The 20,078-nt window shown below is 37.3% G+C and overlaps 1 protein-coding gene across 1 annotated transcript in view; it reads left to right on the forward strand.

Annotated features, from left to right (window-relative positions):
• Window positions 1-20,078, forward strand: part of CFAP47 (cilia and flagella associated protein 47) — a 358,571-nt gene that overhangs the window by 65,742 nt on the left and 272,751 nt on the right. The window contains exons 28-33 of the mRNA XM_075491883.1: window positions 328-456; window positions 2,207-2,438; window positions 3,272-3,481; window positions 9,105-9,198; window positions 9,765-9,905; window positions 17,732-17,927. Of these exons, the coding sequence (XP_075347998.1) occupies window positions 328-456; window positions 2,207-2,438; window positions 3,272-3,481; window positions 9,105-9,198; window positions 9,765-9,905; window positions 17,732-17,927 (1,002 nt within the window). The remainder of the gene's footprint in view (window positions 1-327; window positions 457-2,206; window positions 2,439-3,271; window positions 3,482-9,104; window positions 9,199-9,764; window positions 9,906-17,731; window positions 17,928-20,078) is intronic.

The following is a 20,078-nucleotide window of genomic DNA, read 5'->3' on the forward strand; positions in this document are numbered from 1 at the left end:
CTGTGATCAAAAATTCCTTAAGAATCATTTTTTCATGACTTAGAATTCTTGAATTAGTGCTGTTCTGATAGGTGCTTTTCAGCAAGTGTGAAGACCCATCCTGCAAAACATACAGTTCATGGGGGAAAAAAAAAATGCACGTAATTTTTTTTTTGTCCCCTGTCTGATGACCAAAGTGAGATTTTCATCATGAGTCAAATGAGAAATGTTACTTGATTAATTGAAGCATGAAATAGAAAAATATAGAAGCAGATACCAGTTTATAAACTGATAGAGCACAGACAATAAAATGTTTTCTCAAATGCAGCTTGTAATCTTGTTTTACAGACAGTAAAGACTGCAGTAGTGGGGAAGTTGTTCTGCAGCCATGTTATATTCCACAGTCACTTTCCAGTAGTATTTCCTCAAGTCCCTTTGGTGCAACCACTGACTCAAGCTATGAAGATTCTCAATCAGGTATAGTGCAGCTGTTCACTTTAAACACTTTGAGCTCTTACAACTGCTTTTCAGCTTACTGCTTTAAAGAGATATGTTTCACATTTGTAAGCTTTGCCTGAAATGCTTCTGCATGTGTAATCAATGAATATTGGGGAGGCTGTCCTCTTCTGTGGCACCATGGGAAACCTGGCCTAGAGTATAGAAGCAGAAAAAACTCTCCTTCCGTTTAGCAGACTAAGTGGAAGGGAAATTAGTCAAACTATTTAAAAAAAAAAAAAAAAAAAAAAAAAAGAAACAAAAAATTTCAAGGTCCCATTTGCAATAACATGTCCATGGAGGAGCCAGCAGTAAAATAAGTACTGAACAAACCTAAGGGATTAGTTGCTAAGAAGGGCATTGTTTCTGTAGTCATGAGCTAACCAACCATACACACTCTGTAAATATGCTGTATTCTGCAAAGTTCTAGTTGTGTGCTCAGGTTAGATTTTAATATTTTTATTGCATTTATGAAGTACTATATGAAAACAACTATTGTCAGTGGGGCTTGGTTAAGGCACTGTTCTATATGAACTAAGAGTAATAGATCTTCTGTAAGGTTGTCAGGTGACTAGTATCTGAGGCTGTTGACAGCTGCTAGTTTTGTAACTAGGTAGTTAGAACACCAGAAGTTACTGCTGCTGTTTCATCACTGTTAGGATTCCACTCTTGCAGATCTGCTGATGTTTGTGTGGTCATTCTCTAAGGTATTACCAAGACAAATAGGGGTAGTTAAACAGATTAAATAGTAGCTCTTTACCAACATGATTCATTTTTAATGGAATGATGTAAGAAGAATTCAAAAGAGCAACTCCGTTTCAGATCTGAAAAGGCAATAACCTCTGGCAAAGGTGGCAGTGACAAGATGGTGAAAGTAATCTTGTCAGCCATCAGAACTGCACAAATTCAGATCTGACTGCATGATGATCTTACAAAGGACGAGTCTCTTTTCTCCATATTGTATTGTTTTTTATTCTTAAATCCTAACAAGATTTTTTTTTTTATTCTGTGTATAAGGTATTAGTTTTATTTTTGCATCATTTAATGAAACATTAAAACTGCAACAGTGATATTGAAATACACCTTCAAGGATGGAATCATCTAAGTTATTTGTACTATGAAGAAAATTATTCTTTGTTTTCTTAGTTATCTTTTATGCAATAATATTGTTGTTGATGTTGTTAAAACTGGTAGTTGTTAAAATATATAATCTAAGTTTTGACCAGGTCAAAATTTAGGAGAGAGAAGGCCCAACAAAGGGTAGAAAAGTCCAAAGGCTTATAGATTGGGGTGTGGGCTTAGTTATACCTATACAATACCTGATAAAACTGTTTGGACACAAGTCAGTTACTGAGCCATGTTATGTGATTAGGGTGGGGAACTAGCATGGAGTAGCTGGTAAAAGCTATACCTACTGGAACTGTATGCAAGACTGTTTCTTTAAGATTGCTGTCTGTGGTTTTGTAAGCCATGCCTGAATTGAGTTTTTCGGATTGGGTAATAATTTTTCTTTAAGTGAAATTAGATTCCAAGGATATAATTTGTTCTATTCCCAAGATGTGTACATGTCACTTAAATTGTTTATTCCTGAAATAAGTTGATCATTCGTTGTCTGACAGGTTTTTTTTTTGTTTTCTGAAAACAATTCTGTGTTAAAATAATATAGCTTTTTACTAGACAAAAATAAGGAAATAAGGAATCTTTCTGGATTTTTTTTTTGTATATCATTCAGAGTCAGACACTACTTTTGAAAGTGAGAGTGATGAAAAGATGAGTGAAGAGAGTGAAGCTGACAGTCAAAGTGATGGGAGAGAAAATAACTTTGAATTATCATTTTTTCCTGATGAAGATAAAGAGGAGTACATCTTCTTTCAGAAAACCCTAACTGCTGTTAAGAATTGGTTCACTCTCTTTGGTTGGTCTAAGGGACAAAATCCTATTTCAATACCATATTCACTAAGACGGTAATTCATACCTGCTTAGAGCTAACTTTTATGTCTGCCTAACAAAATGTTAACATATATACTGAAGTGTTGTGGATATGATCTGAGGAATATAAACACACTCTAATGCACAGTCATATTAAAGTTGTAGCATCTATGTGCTGTTTATATGGAAAATGTCATTCAGGTGTTATTTTTCATTTTCTAAAATATATTTCCAACTATGATACTCTAATATATCATAATGCAGTGTATGTTAAATATGCAGTTCAAACTACATGTCACAGTCTTAACTGAAATTGATTCTCCTTCCAGAATGAACACAGTTCTAGCAATTGTCACTTCTTTGGTGGCATAAATAAGTGTTTTAACAATATGTCTTTCCCCCCCCCCCCCCCCCCCCCCCCCTACTCTGAAGATCAAGAAACAAGATGGGAAAGCAAATTTCATAATCAACAGTCTTGCAAACACCCTGGAAATATATCTGTCTTAGTGGCATCACTTAGGTGATCTTATCTAGCTTGCTACTAAGTAATGAAGAAGCTAATCTCCTGGGACACAAACACATAGGCATTTATAAACATGATGGAAATCAAAGTTATGTTTGGCAGAAAGCAATGAGAAACACAAATTTATTTATGAAATATTTCACATATACTTATTCAATATTCCATGCAGTTAAAAATTCTTACATTATTATGAAAGTTCTGTAAAAAGAAAAAAGTGCTATACTTTTCAACCTTCTTGCTGCTGTTTTTACTTCATGGTTTATTAAATTTATCATCGTGATATATATGATGTTAGCTCATTTTGTGCATTTAAAAGAATAATATCAGAAGCTTTTTCTCTTTTAGTGATGTGTGTAAAGTCCAGATGACCTCTTCACAAGAAAAGGTTTTTAAACAAAACCTTGGCAAAGATACTAAGACTGTTTATGACATGTTATTCCATCTGAGTGGACAGTTGTTACCAGGCATTACATCGAGCCAGTCATTGCCCCTTGATCCAGTTGAAAGAATGTTACAGCTGCACTGGCAGCATTCTACATTGCTGGCTTTCCTTAAGTAAGTACATGTATGATAAAAATATGCATGCATGCATCTTTTCTTTCCACTTTTTTTATTAGCATAGTTCAAACATAATTCAAACATAATGAACAATATGCAGTAGGTTTAGGGTTTTCTTTATACTGTATCTTTTCTGATCCAAGATTTATGCATTATAAACTTTAACTAATTTTTACCAAGGTTATCCTCTGCAGTTTACGCTAATTGAGGTGTCCTTTGGTAGGGTTATATCCAACACAGGAATTCCACATGAACACTGCTCCCTTAATTATGAAAGAAGATGACTCTCAAACCTCATTCCTTAGGCAGACTCAGTAGATAGTTATATCAGGTTTGTCATTAATGATCTTACTATTCCACTGATGCTCTTTGTCCTGTAATTACAGGCTTTAGCAAAAATTTTGTAGACTTACTTTGTAATCTATTAGTCTTTCATAGAACATGCCAAGAAATGGAAGTACTACTGCTGCTGAACAGATTTAGCTATTAGCTACCTTCATTGATAATCTTATCTTGTCATGTAATATGGAAAAATTGTCAAAAGATGGTGCAAATCAAAAAAGGTTAATAAATTCTTCTTCTTCATCCTTCTTGGCTGTCGGTGCTGTGAAACAGAGAATAAAAGTATGACTTTCACAGAAAGTCTAATGTCATGAGATCCTTAGAGATCATCAGAAGCCCTGAAACATAGCATCTCTGCTTCTTTTTAGCATCCTCACCTAGTGTTCAAGAGGCTGTAAAGCCATTTGAAAACTGTCATTTACGTACTGTTCTAAATACAAGCTTTTCATCTGAAAATAACGGACAACAATACAGCTGTATCTGAACTCATAATGAGACCGATGCACACTGCTCCAACAGCACTGGACCTTTATTTGCAAATTTCATCCATGTTATTTTCATTAAAAAGAGGCAGAATAACATTCTTCTGTGCATCATAGATAATGTAGTGGCAGATGATTTGGAGGAGCCATTGCAGCAGTGGCAGAATAATACCTTTGCCTTTCGTCAGTGGTGAAGAACAATACTTATACATTCCTGTTGTTTTCACAACTACACCATCCATTCTGGTACTAAATAAAGGAATCCATGGATACATCCCATTGTATTTTCCCATCGTATCTTAAAGGCTAGAGTCATTAGGCAGTGGACTGCTGAAGAATGTCTTGCCATCATATCAATTGAAAACTCCCACTAATACCACCCTGCTGATTGTTCTTCTTCTGGAGTGTTGCGTCTTTCCAGAGAGCAAGACATTGAGTATGTGGCGATACTGAATCATGGAATCACAGAATCACAGAATCATTTAGGTTGGAAAAGACCTTTAAGATCATCAACTCCAACCATAAACCTAACACTGCCAAGTCCACCACTAAACCATGCCCTAAGCACCGCATCTACAAATCTTAAATACCTCCAGGGAAAAGGACTCCACCACTTCCCTGGGCAGCCTGTTCCAATGCTTGACAACCCTTTCGGTGAAGAAATTTTTCCTAATATCCAATCTAACCTCCCCTGGCACAACTTGAGGCCATTTCCTCTCATCCTATCACTTCTTACTTGCGAAAAGAGACCAACACGCACGTCACTACAACCTCCTTTCAGGTAGTTGTAGAGAGCGATAAGGTCTCCCCTCAGCCTCCTTTTCTCCAGGCTAAACAACCCCAGTTCTCTCAGCTGCTCCTCAGAAGACTTCTGCTCTAGACCCTTCACCAGCTTTGTTGCCCTTTTTGGACATGCCCCAGCACCTCAATGTCTCTCTTGTAGTGAGGGGCCCAAAACTGAACACATTATGATATGATGATATCATGCTGAATAGTTGTCTAAGTACATTCAAGAGATTTTTGTATTTATCTAATCAGTATATTTTCTGAGGTCAGAGTGTCAAAAAACTTCTTTGGTTCCAACCCAAGGAAAATCCTTTCTGTTGCCAGTGCATTAGGTCTAGTGTTAAGCTAATACTCTGCACAACTCCTAGGAGAGCAGTCAAGAATAACTTCAAGACATGCTTCGTCTTTTTAACTCTGTTACCCTTGTTAACAGTTAATTTTCATTAATCCTTGTATAGGCAGCTGGATTGATTCTGCTCAGTTCCTATCAAGAGAGATACAAGTGTCTAACTACTTTTCAAGGGTGGAGCTGATGTACCTTTCAGAGACTTTCACCCTTCAGTGTGGGATTTTACAGCCCTAACTCAAATTAATACAGACTTTAATTTTGGTCTTTTAGGACTGATATTTCTTCTGTCTAGCTTCAAATGTTTTAATATCTGTTCTGTAACTCATTGTTTGATGGATGAGGCCAGTATGAAGGAACCAAAATAACATAATTTCTCATTGGATGACAGTGATACTTACCATCAGTCATCCTCCAAGTTTGAGTGTGCCACCCAATATCTTTGAGTATACCAGAAAGCCTTCTTGGTTGTTATCAGCTCTGGGAAACACTTCTTTTCCTCACCCTGATTGGGTCAAGTGGCTTGGGCAGACAAGGTAAATTCTTAGCACTTTTTGAATTTGGATAGAGTGGTGCATATGCTGTGAAGCTGGGAGTATACTTTTTAATATGACCCAGTTTAGTGAGTCATTGCACGTGAGAAAGAGAGAGAGAATATCTCCATATCTTATTTATCTCAAGTTTGTTTATTGTAAAATGCAAATAAAAACATTTATTCATAACATTGAAAATGGACAACAGAAGTGGAAATAGTTCTTCAAGATCTAGGTGAAGAAATGAAAGTAAGTCATCAATCTACTTACATTAAGGTTGTAGCAGAAAGGTCTTCCGAAATACCTTATCTTGTTTATATTCTGGCAGCTTCCGGCAAGGAGGCAGTCAGGTTTCTGTCCTTTTGCATACCTTATGCTTGAAGTTACTCCTAACAAAGTCTGTTCAGGAGATTCCATCAAAATATTCATTCACACAAGTTTCCTTAAAGAGTTTTCATGGGATGCTTTTGGAGCACTCCTAGATAGGGTCAAAATTTTCTCTTGGTGGAGCCTGGTGGCTCTTATGTCCAGTCTTCCCATGGAGATTTTCCAGGGAATCTAGGTATCTTGAAACTAGCATACATGATGTTAGTTGCGTACTTTAAAATGATGATGAGTTTTGGGGTAAGTGGATCCCAACCCCTTTTGCTAAGCATAACAGCAATTGGAAAGAAATACTTAAGTGTTTCTAAGATAGTTTCTTGGGCAATTTGGAAAAGTATTTAATAGCTAAATTTTAATAAAAGCCTTCAGTCTTACTGAGTTTTGTCTGTTAACTCACTGACATATTCAGAGCAGAATTGGAGCAGCAGCCAATTGGTGAAGAGTAAGTTCAGCACCTCTGTACACAGATACATTGATGACTGATGATTGATGAGGTCTGATGGTTGGAAATGAAGTAGTAATCCATAACAACCCTAGCAAAATGATACAGGTTGCCATAGAAAAGCCGTTCTAGATGAACTCCTGTGCTTATATGTATTTGATGCTAGATGATTAAATTGGTGCTCATTATGCGCTTAGCATTACCACATCCTGTTAGTTTCTGCCTCTTCTAGTTTGTGTGAATTCTGTCAGATTTCTTCATTGTTCCTGATTTATAGTTATTCTTTTCCTACTTGTGCATTTTAGGATCACCGAGAATATTTGCATTTCTTCACAGGTTGTTATTTAAGAGTGTTTATAGACTATAGTGCAAAAACGTCCAATATCTGCACTGCTGGCATGACTGTATGTAATGATGGGTAAGACATCCAGAGCCAGCCTAGATATGAGTAATTCATCCATCTGTGATCTGCTATCCCTGCACGTTCATTGTGATTTGTGGAAAGTGCAAATTCCCTCCTGAAGAAGCCCAGGAGAGCGCTCTGAGAATAGAAACATACAGTTCTCAGCCTTCTTCCCCCAACCACTACTTTCTGGTCAGCATAGTTCAAATAAAGCATAATTCATCTTTGAAATTTTCCACTTGCAGGTGGATGTTGTTTGCTGTTTCAAGCAACATTCCAAGTATCAGTTTTATATGCCTTCCCTCAAAAGGTTTCCTTGGTATATTACCACAGCAATAAAGGAAAAATTTGGCTGTACAACTAACTAATTTGTTGCAGGCTGTGTGTCTTGAGGTAAAACATCTTAACAGTGTGAAAATACTGATCTTGGAGAACTGGCATCATGTTAAATATTGACCTTAATGAGGACGACTTTTTTTAAGACAGTTTTCCTCAATAACAAAATGCAGCCAATTATGAGAACAGTCATATGAGACTGTTCTCATATGAGAACAGTCATATATAGAACCCATATTTACTGTGATGAGATGTAACATTGTTATATAGCTTTTCTGTGGATGAAAATTGTAGATTACACCTATTCCCATATATCTACCAAGGAAAAACATTGAAAGAAAGATAGGATACTTGAAAAGATGAATGTTGTATAGCTTCCTGCTTTTATCATTTGGGAAGAACTGAAGTTTTAAAGGGATTTCATAGGACAGAGTTTATGACTTAATGGAAAATGGGAATTTCAGACATGGTGAGTTTTAGAACCAGACTACTAACTTGATGCTATTTTGAGTCCTTGATTAAAATATTTGTATTTTAAAAATCATGCTAGATAATTGTATAAAATATGAAATTTCAATAATGTGGGAAGATAATGTCACTGTGTAAACTATGGAGACAAAAAATGTGCTGTTACCAGCAAAATATAATTCTGTGTGAAGAGAAATAAGTTGTCATGAACCTAATTTCAAATTGTGATGTATGACTTTGTACATTAAAAGTAAATCGAATTTGGACTGTATGGTACTGGAAAAGTATGATCATTTAATTTGAATGAGAGACTGGTTATATAACAAGAAAAGCTCATCTGATTATTATTCCCAGTAGCCAGGTTAAAAACACAGAGAACAATGTAGATCTAGATATGCTAGGATAATCTTTCTGACCTAAAAGGCAGGAAACTGTTTTTCTCAGGGGAGCAGAAAAAACTCGAGAATTCTTCATTATTTTACCCTCTTTCCAGCAACGTTTGTTTCAACTGTGTCATTTGAGATATAGTCTTTTTTCACTTGGAAGTTAGCTTTTTTGGGTATTCAGTCTAATGAAGTTGCCTTTTGTTACTGCAATTACTTTTCCTATTGCATTTATTAGTCACCTGAGAGCAGATGGCAGGTCAGTTTAACAATTAACAGAGTTTTGAAATACCTTTGCTTACACCCATAAGACTTCCAATATCAAACCGGCAGACAGGTAAAAGCATCATCAAGTTTTAATTCTACTAATGTTATGTAACACTGGTCCTTTGGCTTTCACATGGAAATGGGCATTATGTGTCTTGATACTTTGTGCTATAATAAATCCTTTATGAAGGAGCAATTCTCATAAAGAAGCCAGTCTGTCCAGAGTTGTATGTGCTTTTAGCATTTAGTTGTAGGCGTAGGAACTGAGCGTGAACTTCATAAATAGAAGCTATCTAAAGCAATTAATAGAACTGGATCATTAGTCCAAAGTGTACTCAGATAGAACTCAGATGGCTTACACATAGGTTGAGCAAGTTGAAAAACTTGGACTGCTCTTAAAAAGAATTATCTTGCTTACCTATTAACTTTTCCTGCTTTATGATTTCAGAAGCCAAGGAGCATATCTTCCTCATGTTATGCCAGAATTTCTGCTTGAACCTGATGATTATAAGAAATGGATTAAAGTGCAAACTGTACTGAAGGTAGGTTTGGGGTTTTTTGTGTGTGTTTTGTTTCTTTATTTCTTCTTTTTTTAATAAAGAACATGTGCTTAGTATCAGTCCTTTGGAGACTAATAGAAGTCCTCTGTGGACCATGAGTGTTCCTATTGCGGTGACTGTTTTGGATTGCATAATCTAAGCACGTGCATGAGATAGAACAGAAACACCGACATTTACACCCTCCTCCCCTGTTTTTTCTTTTCTATGCCTTCCAATACTGCTGATACCTGCGATTAATTTCCAACAGATATGTTTTCTCAAAGTAGAATTAATTTTACTGCTTTCTACTGATTTTACCATTTTAAAAAAATATCCTATGTGTTGCCTCTCTGTCCTGATTGCTGCTTTCAACTCCTGTCAATTCTTTATTGTGCTTCTTATTCCTGAGATAGCAGCAAACTGTAAATGGTTCTAATGCTGATCACTATTTCACTGCAGTAGATGTTATCAGTCATTTATGCCATTGATTCATTATTGTCCTCTTGTGAATTTCCTATCCAAACTGCTGAAATGAATATTGAAAATAAATCCCATTCCTTTATCTGAAGGGTCACACAGCTGAGTTGAAAAAAGGAGATGTGAAAAACTCAGGCACGTTTAGCGACAAGCATCTATTCATTCTGGAGGACAGCATATTTGAGACAATGAGCAAACGAGCTTGGACAGATGTGCTACTGCAGGTATACAAGGTAAATTTTAGATACATTTACTACGTAAATTCTGAAGAACTGATGGCAACAAACTGTTTTGAACAAGATCTGTGGTATAGTAAAGTTTTTTTTTTCCAAACAGATCTTTAAAACTAAATACTTTAAATTATTTTATTTCTCTCTAACAAAGAAGAAAAAAAAATGAGCGAGAACATTTTCATTTTCTTAGTTCTGAAACTTTAGCAGTGTGTTAATAAGTTTCAATGAGGAAATGCTATGTTAGAACTGTCTGCATTTGTAGGATTAAATGCTATAGAAATCTTTTCTTACAAATAAAGAAAACTCTTCCATGCTTTTTTGTTACCCTGGTTAGAAACACTTTTCCCTGGAAATACTTAGTTGACTAGATGTATACCCAACCATGGTATTTGTTATCTTACATTAGAATGGAATTTTTAAACAGGTAAGCATTTTTATAATACCTATTCCTTTTAAGATATAATGAACTTGGTCAGAATGGACTTCTCAAATTTTATTAAATTTTATTTTTGCTGATGTTAGATAAACATTTTGGATGTCTAAATCATGTTTTCCAAAGTAAATCTGATGCGCTCACCAATGATCAGTAATGTTTGTATGCCTAAAAATAAATATTTACCTATTTCTATTCAAAGGGATGGAAAATAAATGAAAAATATAAATATTACCTGGGCTTCCCAGTACAAGAAAGACATGGACATACTGGAGTGTGACTCTAGTGAAGGGTCCCAAAGATGATTTAAGAGACTGGAGCATCTGTCATACAGGGAGAGACTGAGAGAGCTAAGACTGTTCAGCCAGAAGAGAAGGTTCAAGGGGGATCTTATCAATGTGTGTAAATACCTGATGGGAGGGTGTGAAGAAGACAGCGCCAGGCTCTTCTCAGTAGTGCCCAGTGACATGGTGAGAGGCAGTAGGTACAAACGGAAATACAGCAAATTCCATTTAAACATAAGAAGCTTTTTTACTGTTAGGGTAGTCACACACTGGAACAGGTTGCCCAGAGGGGTTGTGGAGTTTCCATCCTTGGAGATATCCAAAACCCAACTGAACATGATCCTTTCAACCCACTGTAGCTGATTCTGCTTTGAGCAGGAGGTTTGGGCTAGACAATCTCCAGAGGTGCCTTCTAACCTCAACTATTCTGTGATTATGTGATTATTTACTGAAAAAGCATAATAAAGAATGACAAAAATTATGTTAAAGAAGGTATGTAACAAAGATATGGAGTTGATCTAAAATAAAAAAATGAGAAAAATAGCTGAGAGAGTAACAGACAACAAATAGTATGCAATCATAGTGACCAGAAAGCAAGTCACTTTGCTATTTTTTCAATTTGCTGAATTATTCATAGCTACATGATAGACTAGCACAGAGCAGAAAAAACCCCAAATTAATAGTATGCATGTGTGTTGTTTTGATATTATTTTTTTCCTGATGAGATGAAACTCTAAAAAATAGGTAACTTGAAATGGCTTGATTCAATCTGGTATTGTATTGGGTTTATGTGGCAAGGTTTTGGTAACAAGGGGCTACAAGGGTTGCTTCTGTGAGAAGATGCCAGAAGCTGCCCCCATGTCCAACAAAGCCAGTGCCAGCTGGCTCTAAGATGGACCCGCTGCTGGCCAAGGCTGAGCCCATCAGTGACAGTGGTAATGCCTCTGTGATGACATGTTTAAGAAGGGGGAAAAAAACCTGCTGTGCAACAGCAGCTGGAAGAGAGGAGTGAGAAGATGTGAGAGAAACAGCCCTGCAAACACCAAGGTCGGTGAAGAAGGAGAGGGAGGATGTACTCCAGGTGCCAGAGCAGAGATTCCCCTGCAGCATGTGGTGAAGACCATGGTGATGCAGATTGTCCTCCTACAGCCCATGGAGGTCCACGGTGGAGCAGATATTCACCCTGCAGCACAGGGAGGACCCCATGCTGGAGCAGGGGGATGTGCCTGAAGGATGCTGTGACCCCGTGGAAAGCCTGCACTGGAGCAGGCTCCTGGCAGGACCTGTGGGCCTGTGGAGAGAGGAGCCCATGCTGGAGCAGGTTTGCTGGCAGGACTTGTGACCCCATGGAGGACCCACGCTGGAGCAGTCTGTGCGTGAACAACTGCACCCTGTAGAAAGGACCCATGCTGGAGCAGTTCATGAAGAACTGTAGCCCATGGGAAGGACCCATGTTGGAGAAGTTCGTGGAGGACTGTCTCCCATGGGAGGGACCTCACACTGGAGCAGGGGAAGAGAGTGAGGAGGAAGGAGCGGCAGAGACAATGCGTAATGAACTGACTGCAACCCCTATTCCCCGTCTCCCTGTGCCGGTCAGGGGGAGGAGAGAGAGAAATCGTGAGTGAAGTTGAGCCTGGGAAGAAGGGAGGGGTGGGGGGAAGGTGTTTTAAGATTTGGTTTTGTTTCTCATTATCCTACTCTGATTCAGATTAGCAATAAATTAAATTAATTTCCCTGAGTCAAGTCTGTTTTGCCTGTGACAGTAACTGCGGAGTGATCTTCCTGTCCTTATCTCAACCAATGAGGCTTTTGTCATATTTTTGTCCTGCTGTCCAGTTGAGGAGGGGGAGTGATAGAGCAGCTTGGTGGGCACCTGGTGGCCAGCTGTGGCCAACCCACCACAGGTATATTGGGAAATATACTTTAAACATTCACAGATGTACTATCAAAAAGTGTCAGCTATTAAAAGTTATGTCTTTTGTTTTGACAAGATATTATTGACGTCTAGGTAAAAGAGAAGTTAACTTCAGTTTTGATCAAATTATTAATAATTGCAATTTTCCACCTAAGAAAATTTCTAGTGCTTCTTACAGTAACAGTTTAAAGACATCTTCAAACCAAAAATAAAAAATGAATTTTTAATTTGATAATTTCTGTAGTGTATAATTAACTTTATTTTTTGTATTGTGCAATCTTTTTAAATACACTTTCTAGCCTTTCCAATATTTGAGAGCAAAGCATCATTATGAATTTACACTATTGTAGGTGTGGGCTACTACTGAAAGAACATGTCTTAGATGGTGAGGAAAACGAGGTTTTCCTGGCTACATTTTTCTGCCCCTTTCCTTATGCTGGAACTAGTGGAGCAGAGTAGTGCTTCCAAATAGATCTTTCATCTCTCTGACCATTGGTGTAGACACAAGAATGGGACAGAACACATGGTTGCTGGGGATATGAAAAAGTTCAGGTTTAGATCAGCCTAAACCTATTGTGAAGATGTGCACTTCATCATTCTAGTTTCGTTTCAGGCATGAGCAGCATGTTTCAGCTTCTCATTCGTTGTTCCTTCATCTTTCTGTCCTATAATAGTACATTTTTACAGCCTTATAACATCACATTCATCTTCTCTGTGTCTCCTGCTGATGTTTTAGGAATTATACGTCTCTGCTTTACATTTTTGTTGTAGCCTTATGCAGTTTGGTTAACATGGTATTCAATTCAATATAATAAAGCATAAGCAGAACTCTTAAGATAACATGACTTTACGTTGGAACTAGTCACTTAACATTCAAAGTCCTGTTCTCTCTTCCATACCCTTTTGTTCAAACCCATTTTTGACAAGGGTGACTGACTGCTGTTGAACAACGTTTATTTATTTATTTTATTAAATTTGTAAAGAAAGCATCAGAACAATAAGGAAAAACAGTATATGAACTGTCAAGACAGCAAAATTGGTTTCTATAAAAAATATTTATTTGGGCTAGTGTTGAAATATTCTGAAGTTAAGAGAATGTTTTCTATCTTAAAAGCAGTTTCATTAAAATGAAAGTAGAGACAAGCCTTTTTGTGATTATGATAGTCTGATTTCAAGCAAGATAAGACGAAACAGAATCCTTTTACTCACATAGCATGCTGCAAATTTCAGAAAATGTTAAAAGAATTCATCTATTTACCAGAGCTGTTTTGTTATCCAATTTTATTTTAGAAATAGAATGCTGTTATTAAAAGTACTTAATATTTTTCTTTGTCAACTAAAATGTCATCCCATATTGCTTTCATGTCCATACCTGATGCATTATGGTCCACTGATTTGTTATGAAAACTTCGGTTGCTGCAGAAGTTCCAGAGGAAAAAACGTATACATAAATCCAGCTCAGAAAAATAGAAAATGAAGTTTATTCTGAAGAAAGGGTAGAACCTGTGGAGAATAAAAGGGGAAATTCATCAATCATAAAGATACACTTTTAGTTCGATTCTTGAGCAAGGGCTAAAATACTGATGGTATTCTACAAATCTTGAAAGTCTAGGCTAATGGAAACACATGGACACTGACAGCAGACGTGGTGATTTAGCCCTTGGGTCAGGCCAGATTTTCAATAAAGATGATTTATCTTTAAATTTAACAAGCATGTAGTAATAAGGATGCTTTTTATAGTTGTAAGTAATAATATGTCCTAACCTTATAGCTGATTTTTTTTTTTTTAAATAAATACAGTGTGCCCCAAAAAGCCACTGTATGCTAATGTCCTGGTCTCTCAACAGGGTCTCAATAGGAATGTAGATATGGGCATCTCGGATTAGGTGGGATTGGACTTGTTAAGAGACAGTAAAATAATGTCTTATGGGTAAATAATGTTTCATATTTTCTTCTAAACGCAGTTGCCATTACTCTTTCCTGTTTTGATCTTTTTGATAGAACATCAGGTTATACTCATGAAGGAACATTGCAATAAATTAACCTGCAAAGACACTGTCTTTTGAGAAAGCATGAAATAGTATATATTTGCTTGCTTTTTTTGCTGTTGTTTTCTTCAGATTTGTATCTGAGGATGCTGATACAAAAGTTTGAGATTTCTTTTTCTCTTAAGATAGTGCTTTGCAAATCAATAAAGTGCCATGGAGGGAAATCCAAATATTTAAATTAAGTTAGCTCAGCCATCTCTGTATGGAACTAGATGATGCTGAAGTGCTTCAGGGTTTAAAAAGGAATTTCAAAGTGACTTTTTTTTTTAATTGTAATTAAATATGGGTGGTATAATTTGGGTCTCGTGTACATTACTAGTTAACTAGGTTTTGTATATTAGTACATTACAAAAGGTTTTCTTCAGAGAAACTTGAAAGCAATTGATGACAGTCCTTCATGTCATCTGGAAAAAAAAAATTCCAGATATAAACGTGGAAACTGTGAAGCCACATGGCTGTAGCTGCATCATACTATATGTAAGAGTGTTCCTCTCCATCTCCAGCAAATGGAGGGATTAAAAAGTTTTAACACCTTGCCTCAAGAAACCGATGCTTTCTCTAATGTACCTGTTGAAATCTGGTATTGGAAACTAATATGAGAAACAATTATAAAGGGATGCAAGCTGTTTTCATTCTGATTAGATTAAATGAAATGAAATAGCCTTTTCTTTATGTATATATGTATCAGGGAATTAGACAACACTGGGGGTGTTTAAGGGACTGAGAAGCTGGGCCCAGTTCACACTTCAAAATAACATTTTATTGGATTGCATTAATTATCAATAGAAATTGTTAATGATTAGTTGTTAGTCTTTTTCTTTTCTTTTTCTTCTTTTTTTCACCCCTCCAAACAATTATTCCTTAACAAACTCATCCTAGATTACCTGTGAATATATGGCACTATGGAGCTGATGCAGTGTAGTTAGCGTTTATGGCCATGATTCTTGATAGTCTTAGTCACTGGTCAAGGTGGCCAGGCCCAAGACCTCTTTGATGAGGGAGGATGGAACCAAAGCTGTTGACTTCATCATCATCATCATCCTGAAAATCAAGTTCTGTGTTCCTCCTTCAAATACCTTTTTCTATGCTGTCATTTCAGTTGGGGAAAATTTACTTTTAACATCTTTATATTTCTTACATATTTTATATACATATGTTCATATATATTTTTTTAAATGTAAGTTCATGTAAGACTTAATCAAGTACCTCTGACTACCAAGAATTTTATTGTAGGCATTATAATGTTTAATTATAAATATTTAGTTATAATCTCTTTCAGGAGAAACAGACAATGTAATTTGGACCTCAGTGAGCAACTGGGTCATGAAAGATACCATTTCAAGACTGTCTATAGATTGCACTGGAGATCAGTATAGTAGTTCAGTAATTAGTGCTTTGGCTAGAATATACACAGTAAGTCTTGGAATCCAGAAGGTACCAGTGATTTCATCCAGTTCATCAAAACTTGGAAAAAAGTTAGAAACAAAAAATATAAGGATCATAGAATATCTCAAGTTGGAAGGGACCCATAAGGATCATCGAGTCCAACTCCCTGCTCCTTGCAGGACTACCTAAAACTATACCATATGACTGAGAGCATTGTCCAGATGCTCCTTGAACTCTGACAGGCTTGGTGACATGACCACTTCCCTGGGGAGCCTGTTCCAGTGACCGACCACCCTCTCAGTGAAGAACCTTTTCCTAATGTCCAATCTGAACTTCGCCTGACACAGCTTCATACCATTTCCTTATGTCCTATCGCTGGTCACCAGAGGGAGGAGATCAGCACCTCCACCTCTACTGTCCCCCTTGAGGAAGCTGTAGACTGTGATGAGGTCACCTCTCAGCCTTCTCTTCTCCAAGCTGAACAAACCAAGTGACCTCAGCTGCTCCTTGTAAGTCTGGCCTTTCACCATCTTGGTCGCCCTCCTCTGCACACACTCTAATAGTTTGATGTGCTTCTGTTGAGGTGCCCAAAACTGCACACAGTGCTCAAGGTGGGGCTGCACCAGTGCAGTGTAGCGTGGAACAACCATCTCCCTTGACTGGCTAGCTACGCTGTGCTTGATGCACCCCAGAACAGGTTGGCCCTTTTGGCTGCTAGAGCACACTGTTGACTCATGTTCAACTTGTCATCAACCCACCCCCCCAGATCTCTTTCTGCGGGGCTGCTCTCCAGCCTCTTGTCCCCCAGTTTGTATGTATAAGTAGGATTACCCTGTCCCAGGTGCAGAGTCTGGCACTTACTCTTGTTAAATTTCATATGGTTGGTGATTGCCCAGCTCTCTAGTCTATCTGAATCTCTCTGTAAGACCTCTTTACCCTTGAGGGGGTCCACAGCTCCGCCTAATTTAGTGTCATCGACAAACTTACTTAATGTACATTCGATTCCTGTGTCCGGATCATTTATACAAACTTTAAAGAGCACTGGCTCTAAAATTGAGTCCTGGGGAACCCCACTGGTGACTAGCTGCCAGCCTGATGCAAGCCCATTTGCTATAACTCTTTGGGCTCAACCTGTCAGCCAGTTGTTCACCCATTGTATTATGGACTTGTCTAGCTGTATGCTGGACATTTTGTCCAGGAGAATACTGTGAGGGTATCAAAAGCTTTGCTAACATCCAAAACCACATCTACTGGCTGCTTTTGGTCAACTAGATGGGTGACCTTGTCATAAAAGGAAATTAAGCTGGTTAAGCAGGACTTTCCCCTTGTGAACCCATGCTGTCTATGACCAATGACTGCATTGTCTCTCAAGTGTTTTTCAATAACTCCCAGAATAACCTTCTCCATAATTTTACCAGGCACTGAAGTGAGACGGACAGGCCTGTAATTACGAGGGTCTTGCTTCTCACCTTTCTTGAAAATTGGGACAACATTTGCCAGCTGCCAGTCGACTGGGACCTCTCCAGGCTCCCAAGACCATTTGGAAGCTTCAGTTTGCATTTTGTTTAAGGAAGCAAAGGAATTCCCTAAAACCTCAGCAAATCTGTTCTCTTGTGTGTTATACATTTATGCTAATGTGTAATCTCTTAAACCTTTTATAAATTAGAAAACCTTTTGAGTTTGAAGTGGGGTTTTTTATCATTCAACTTGAAATTGTTCTTTTTACAGTTTGTGCTTAAAAACACTTTTTCTAATTTCAGGTGTTTGTTCTTCCACGTGTTTCTTCACGTAAAATCACTGATCTGTTCAGCTTGGAAAGCATGCAGAACATGCCAAGAATAAAATCAGAACCTTTATCTAGTAATATATATTCTCCATGCGAACGAACCATCCTCACCTGGTTGAATAAACATTATGAGAAAAACCGAAAAACTGTGTGGAAAGATTGTCAAAAAGGTGAAATTTTTCACTATACTCTTCTTTCTAATACTCCTTTTGTAGACTTTTAAAATTGTTATTCATAGAGATAATGTGACAACTTGCCACTGAAAGTATTTTCTGGGGGAGAAGTTATTGCCTATCCATATGTATTTCCTTTCCTTATGTTTCTATGTTCCAAGATCAGCATCTTTTGACTAGCACTGTTCATGAACTACCATCTGTCTTCTATGTGTTCTTACAGTTTCTAACTAGGCATAAAGGGTGAAGTGTGGTGAACCTTCTTACTTTCTTCTTTCCATTAATGATCTCAGGAAGGAAGTGCTAACAGTAATCACTTTCTCTTCATTTTCCTGTCTACAGTCATATGTAGTTGTTAGTATTTGTGCTTATAGTGGTGTGTTTGAGAGCTAGCTTTTCAGAATTTTTGGAATAATTTTTGTATTGCCTTTACTCTAGTGCTATTTAGGAAGGTAATGGAGAACAAGGTTCCAGATTATAAATGTTACCTTACTTGCAAGGTCAGTTTGACGCCTCATGGTCGCTTGAGTAAGGTTAGACAAAATGACCTGTTCTGTTTAAGACTGACCTAGGCAGTTCTGGTATTTGAATCTTATAAGTTGTTCAACCAGTAGTAATTATTACTTCTATTTCCTTGTATGATTTCTCCCTTTTGCTTCCTGACCCTAACTTCATTGTCTCTTTCAGCATTAATTTTGGATGGGTAGTTAACACCAAGAAAGGGCAGTCTGATGATGATTAGGGAAGAACTCCAGAAGAATGGCTCATAAACCACATATGGAAAAGATTGTCTAGTATCATTTTTGCCTTGTGTGATTTCTGACCTGTCTGAATTATGGATAATCTATTTCCATGTCATCTTCCATAAGTCTTATTTGGGCATATTCTCTACCTTGCATATGCTTTTAATATCCCATTGCTTTTCTCATTTTATCCATATGGAAGCAAATTACACTAGATGTTCTCAAATGTGTTGAATAATTCTGCTGATAAGATTGAAAGGTCAGTCTATACCCCCTGCATCCAACAGAAATAGATTTCTAGCTGTCAACTTGTAGTTTGGGTCTGATCTTATGATTAACTTAGGGAGTTTCCCTATCTAAAGTAACATGCCCTACAGTAAGTAGGTGTATTTGCAATGTATTATTTTCTTATTATCTGTGTCTAGTGCCTGCTTTAGTGGAGCTGTCTTAACAGTCGCAAGCACTCTGCTGGGTGTTATCCGAGTCCCATGTGTATAGATGACAACTTGCAGAGAGGATGGCTAGCTACCTGGCCAGTGTTGTGGCTCAACATAAATGCTGCATGTATATACTCCTCAACCCCACTGTCTGTTGTCTTTATTGTAGACTCTGGTAATACCTAGATGTTGAGGCATGGCTAGCCTTGTTCTGGCCTGTGGGCACTTGGTGGGGAGAATATGAACGTCAAAATGCATCTTATTTAACATTAAACTTTTACTTGATTTATAATGTCTAAGGATGAGTGGAGTGAATCTGAACCATAAAGTGCAGATCTAGTGGACAATACTGGGCAAAAACCCCCAAATGTCTCAGTCCAAGTGGTATCTACTGATGATGCATTTTAACGAGCCAATTATTGAAAGTGTTGTTTTGGTTGTCCAAGAGTACGTAATAAATTAGAATATTAAAATGAGTTTGTTTTTTTAATGAGTTATCAGATAGTTATCAGCAATTGTAAATAGGTTTTTTACAATTCTTTAGTTCTAAAGGCTCCCCAAAATTGGTACCCAAAAAGAACAATTTCATTATAGTATTGGGGTTCTCAGAAAATAATAATAACTTCTATTAAATCAAGCTAATAGGACAGATAACTCAGTAGGTTAATGTATTCATTTGTGCAGACCTGGTTGCAGATTTGGCTCTGGGTCACAGGTAAAGATAAATTTTGTGGTTACTGCCAGGGAACATTTATCTTCATTACAGTTCTCTCTTACAATTTCACTTAATTATACTTTTCTGCTTTCAGAGAAGTGCAAGATTGGAATGAGAAGGCAGAGATTATATATGCTTTCTGTGTGTGGGAAGTTACAGATCCTACCTTGCTATATTGACTTGTATGTAGCTTTTTTGGTTCATGAGTTCTATATTCTGTTTGCTAGATGACAACAGAAATAGCTTGGTGTAT

This window comes from Mycteria americana, chromosome 1 (assembly GCF_035582795.1).
Source record: "Mycteria americana isolate JAX WOST 10 ecotype Jacksonville Zoo and Gardens chromosome 1, USCA_MyAme_1.0, whole genome shotgun sequence".
Classification (NCBI taxonomy): Eukaryota; Metazoa; Chordata; class Aves; order Ciconiiformes; family Ciconiidae; genus Mycteria; species Mycteria americana.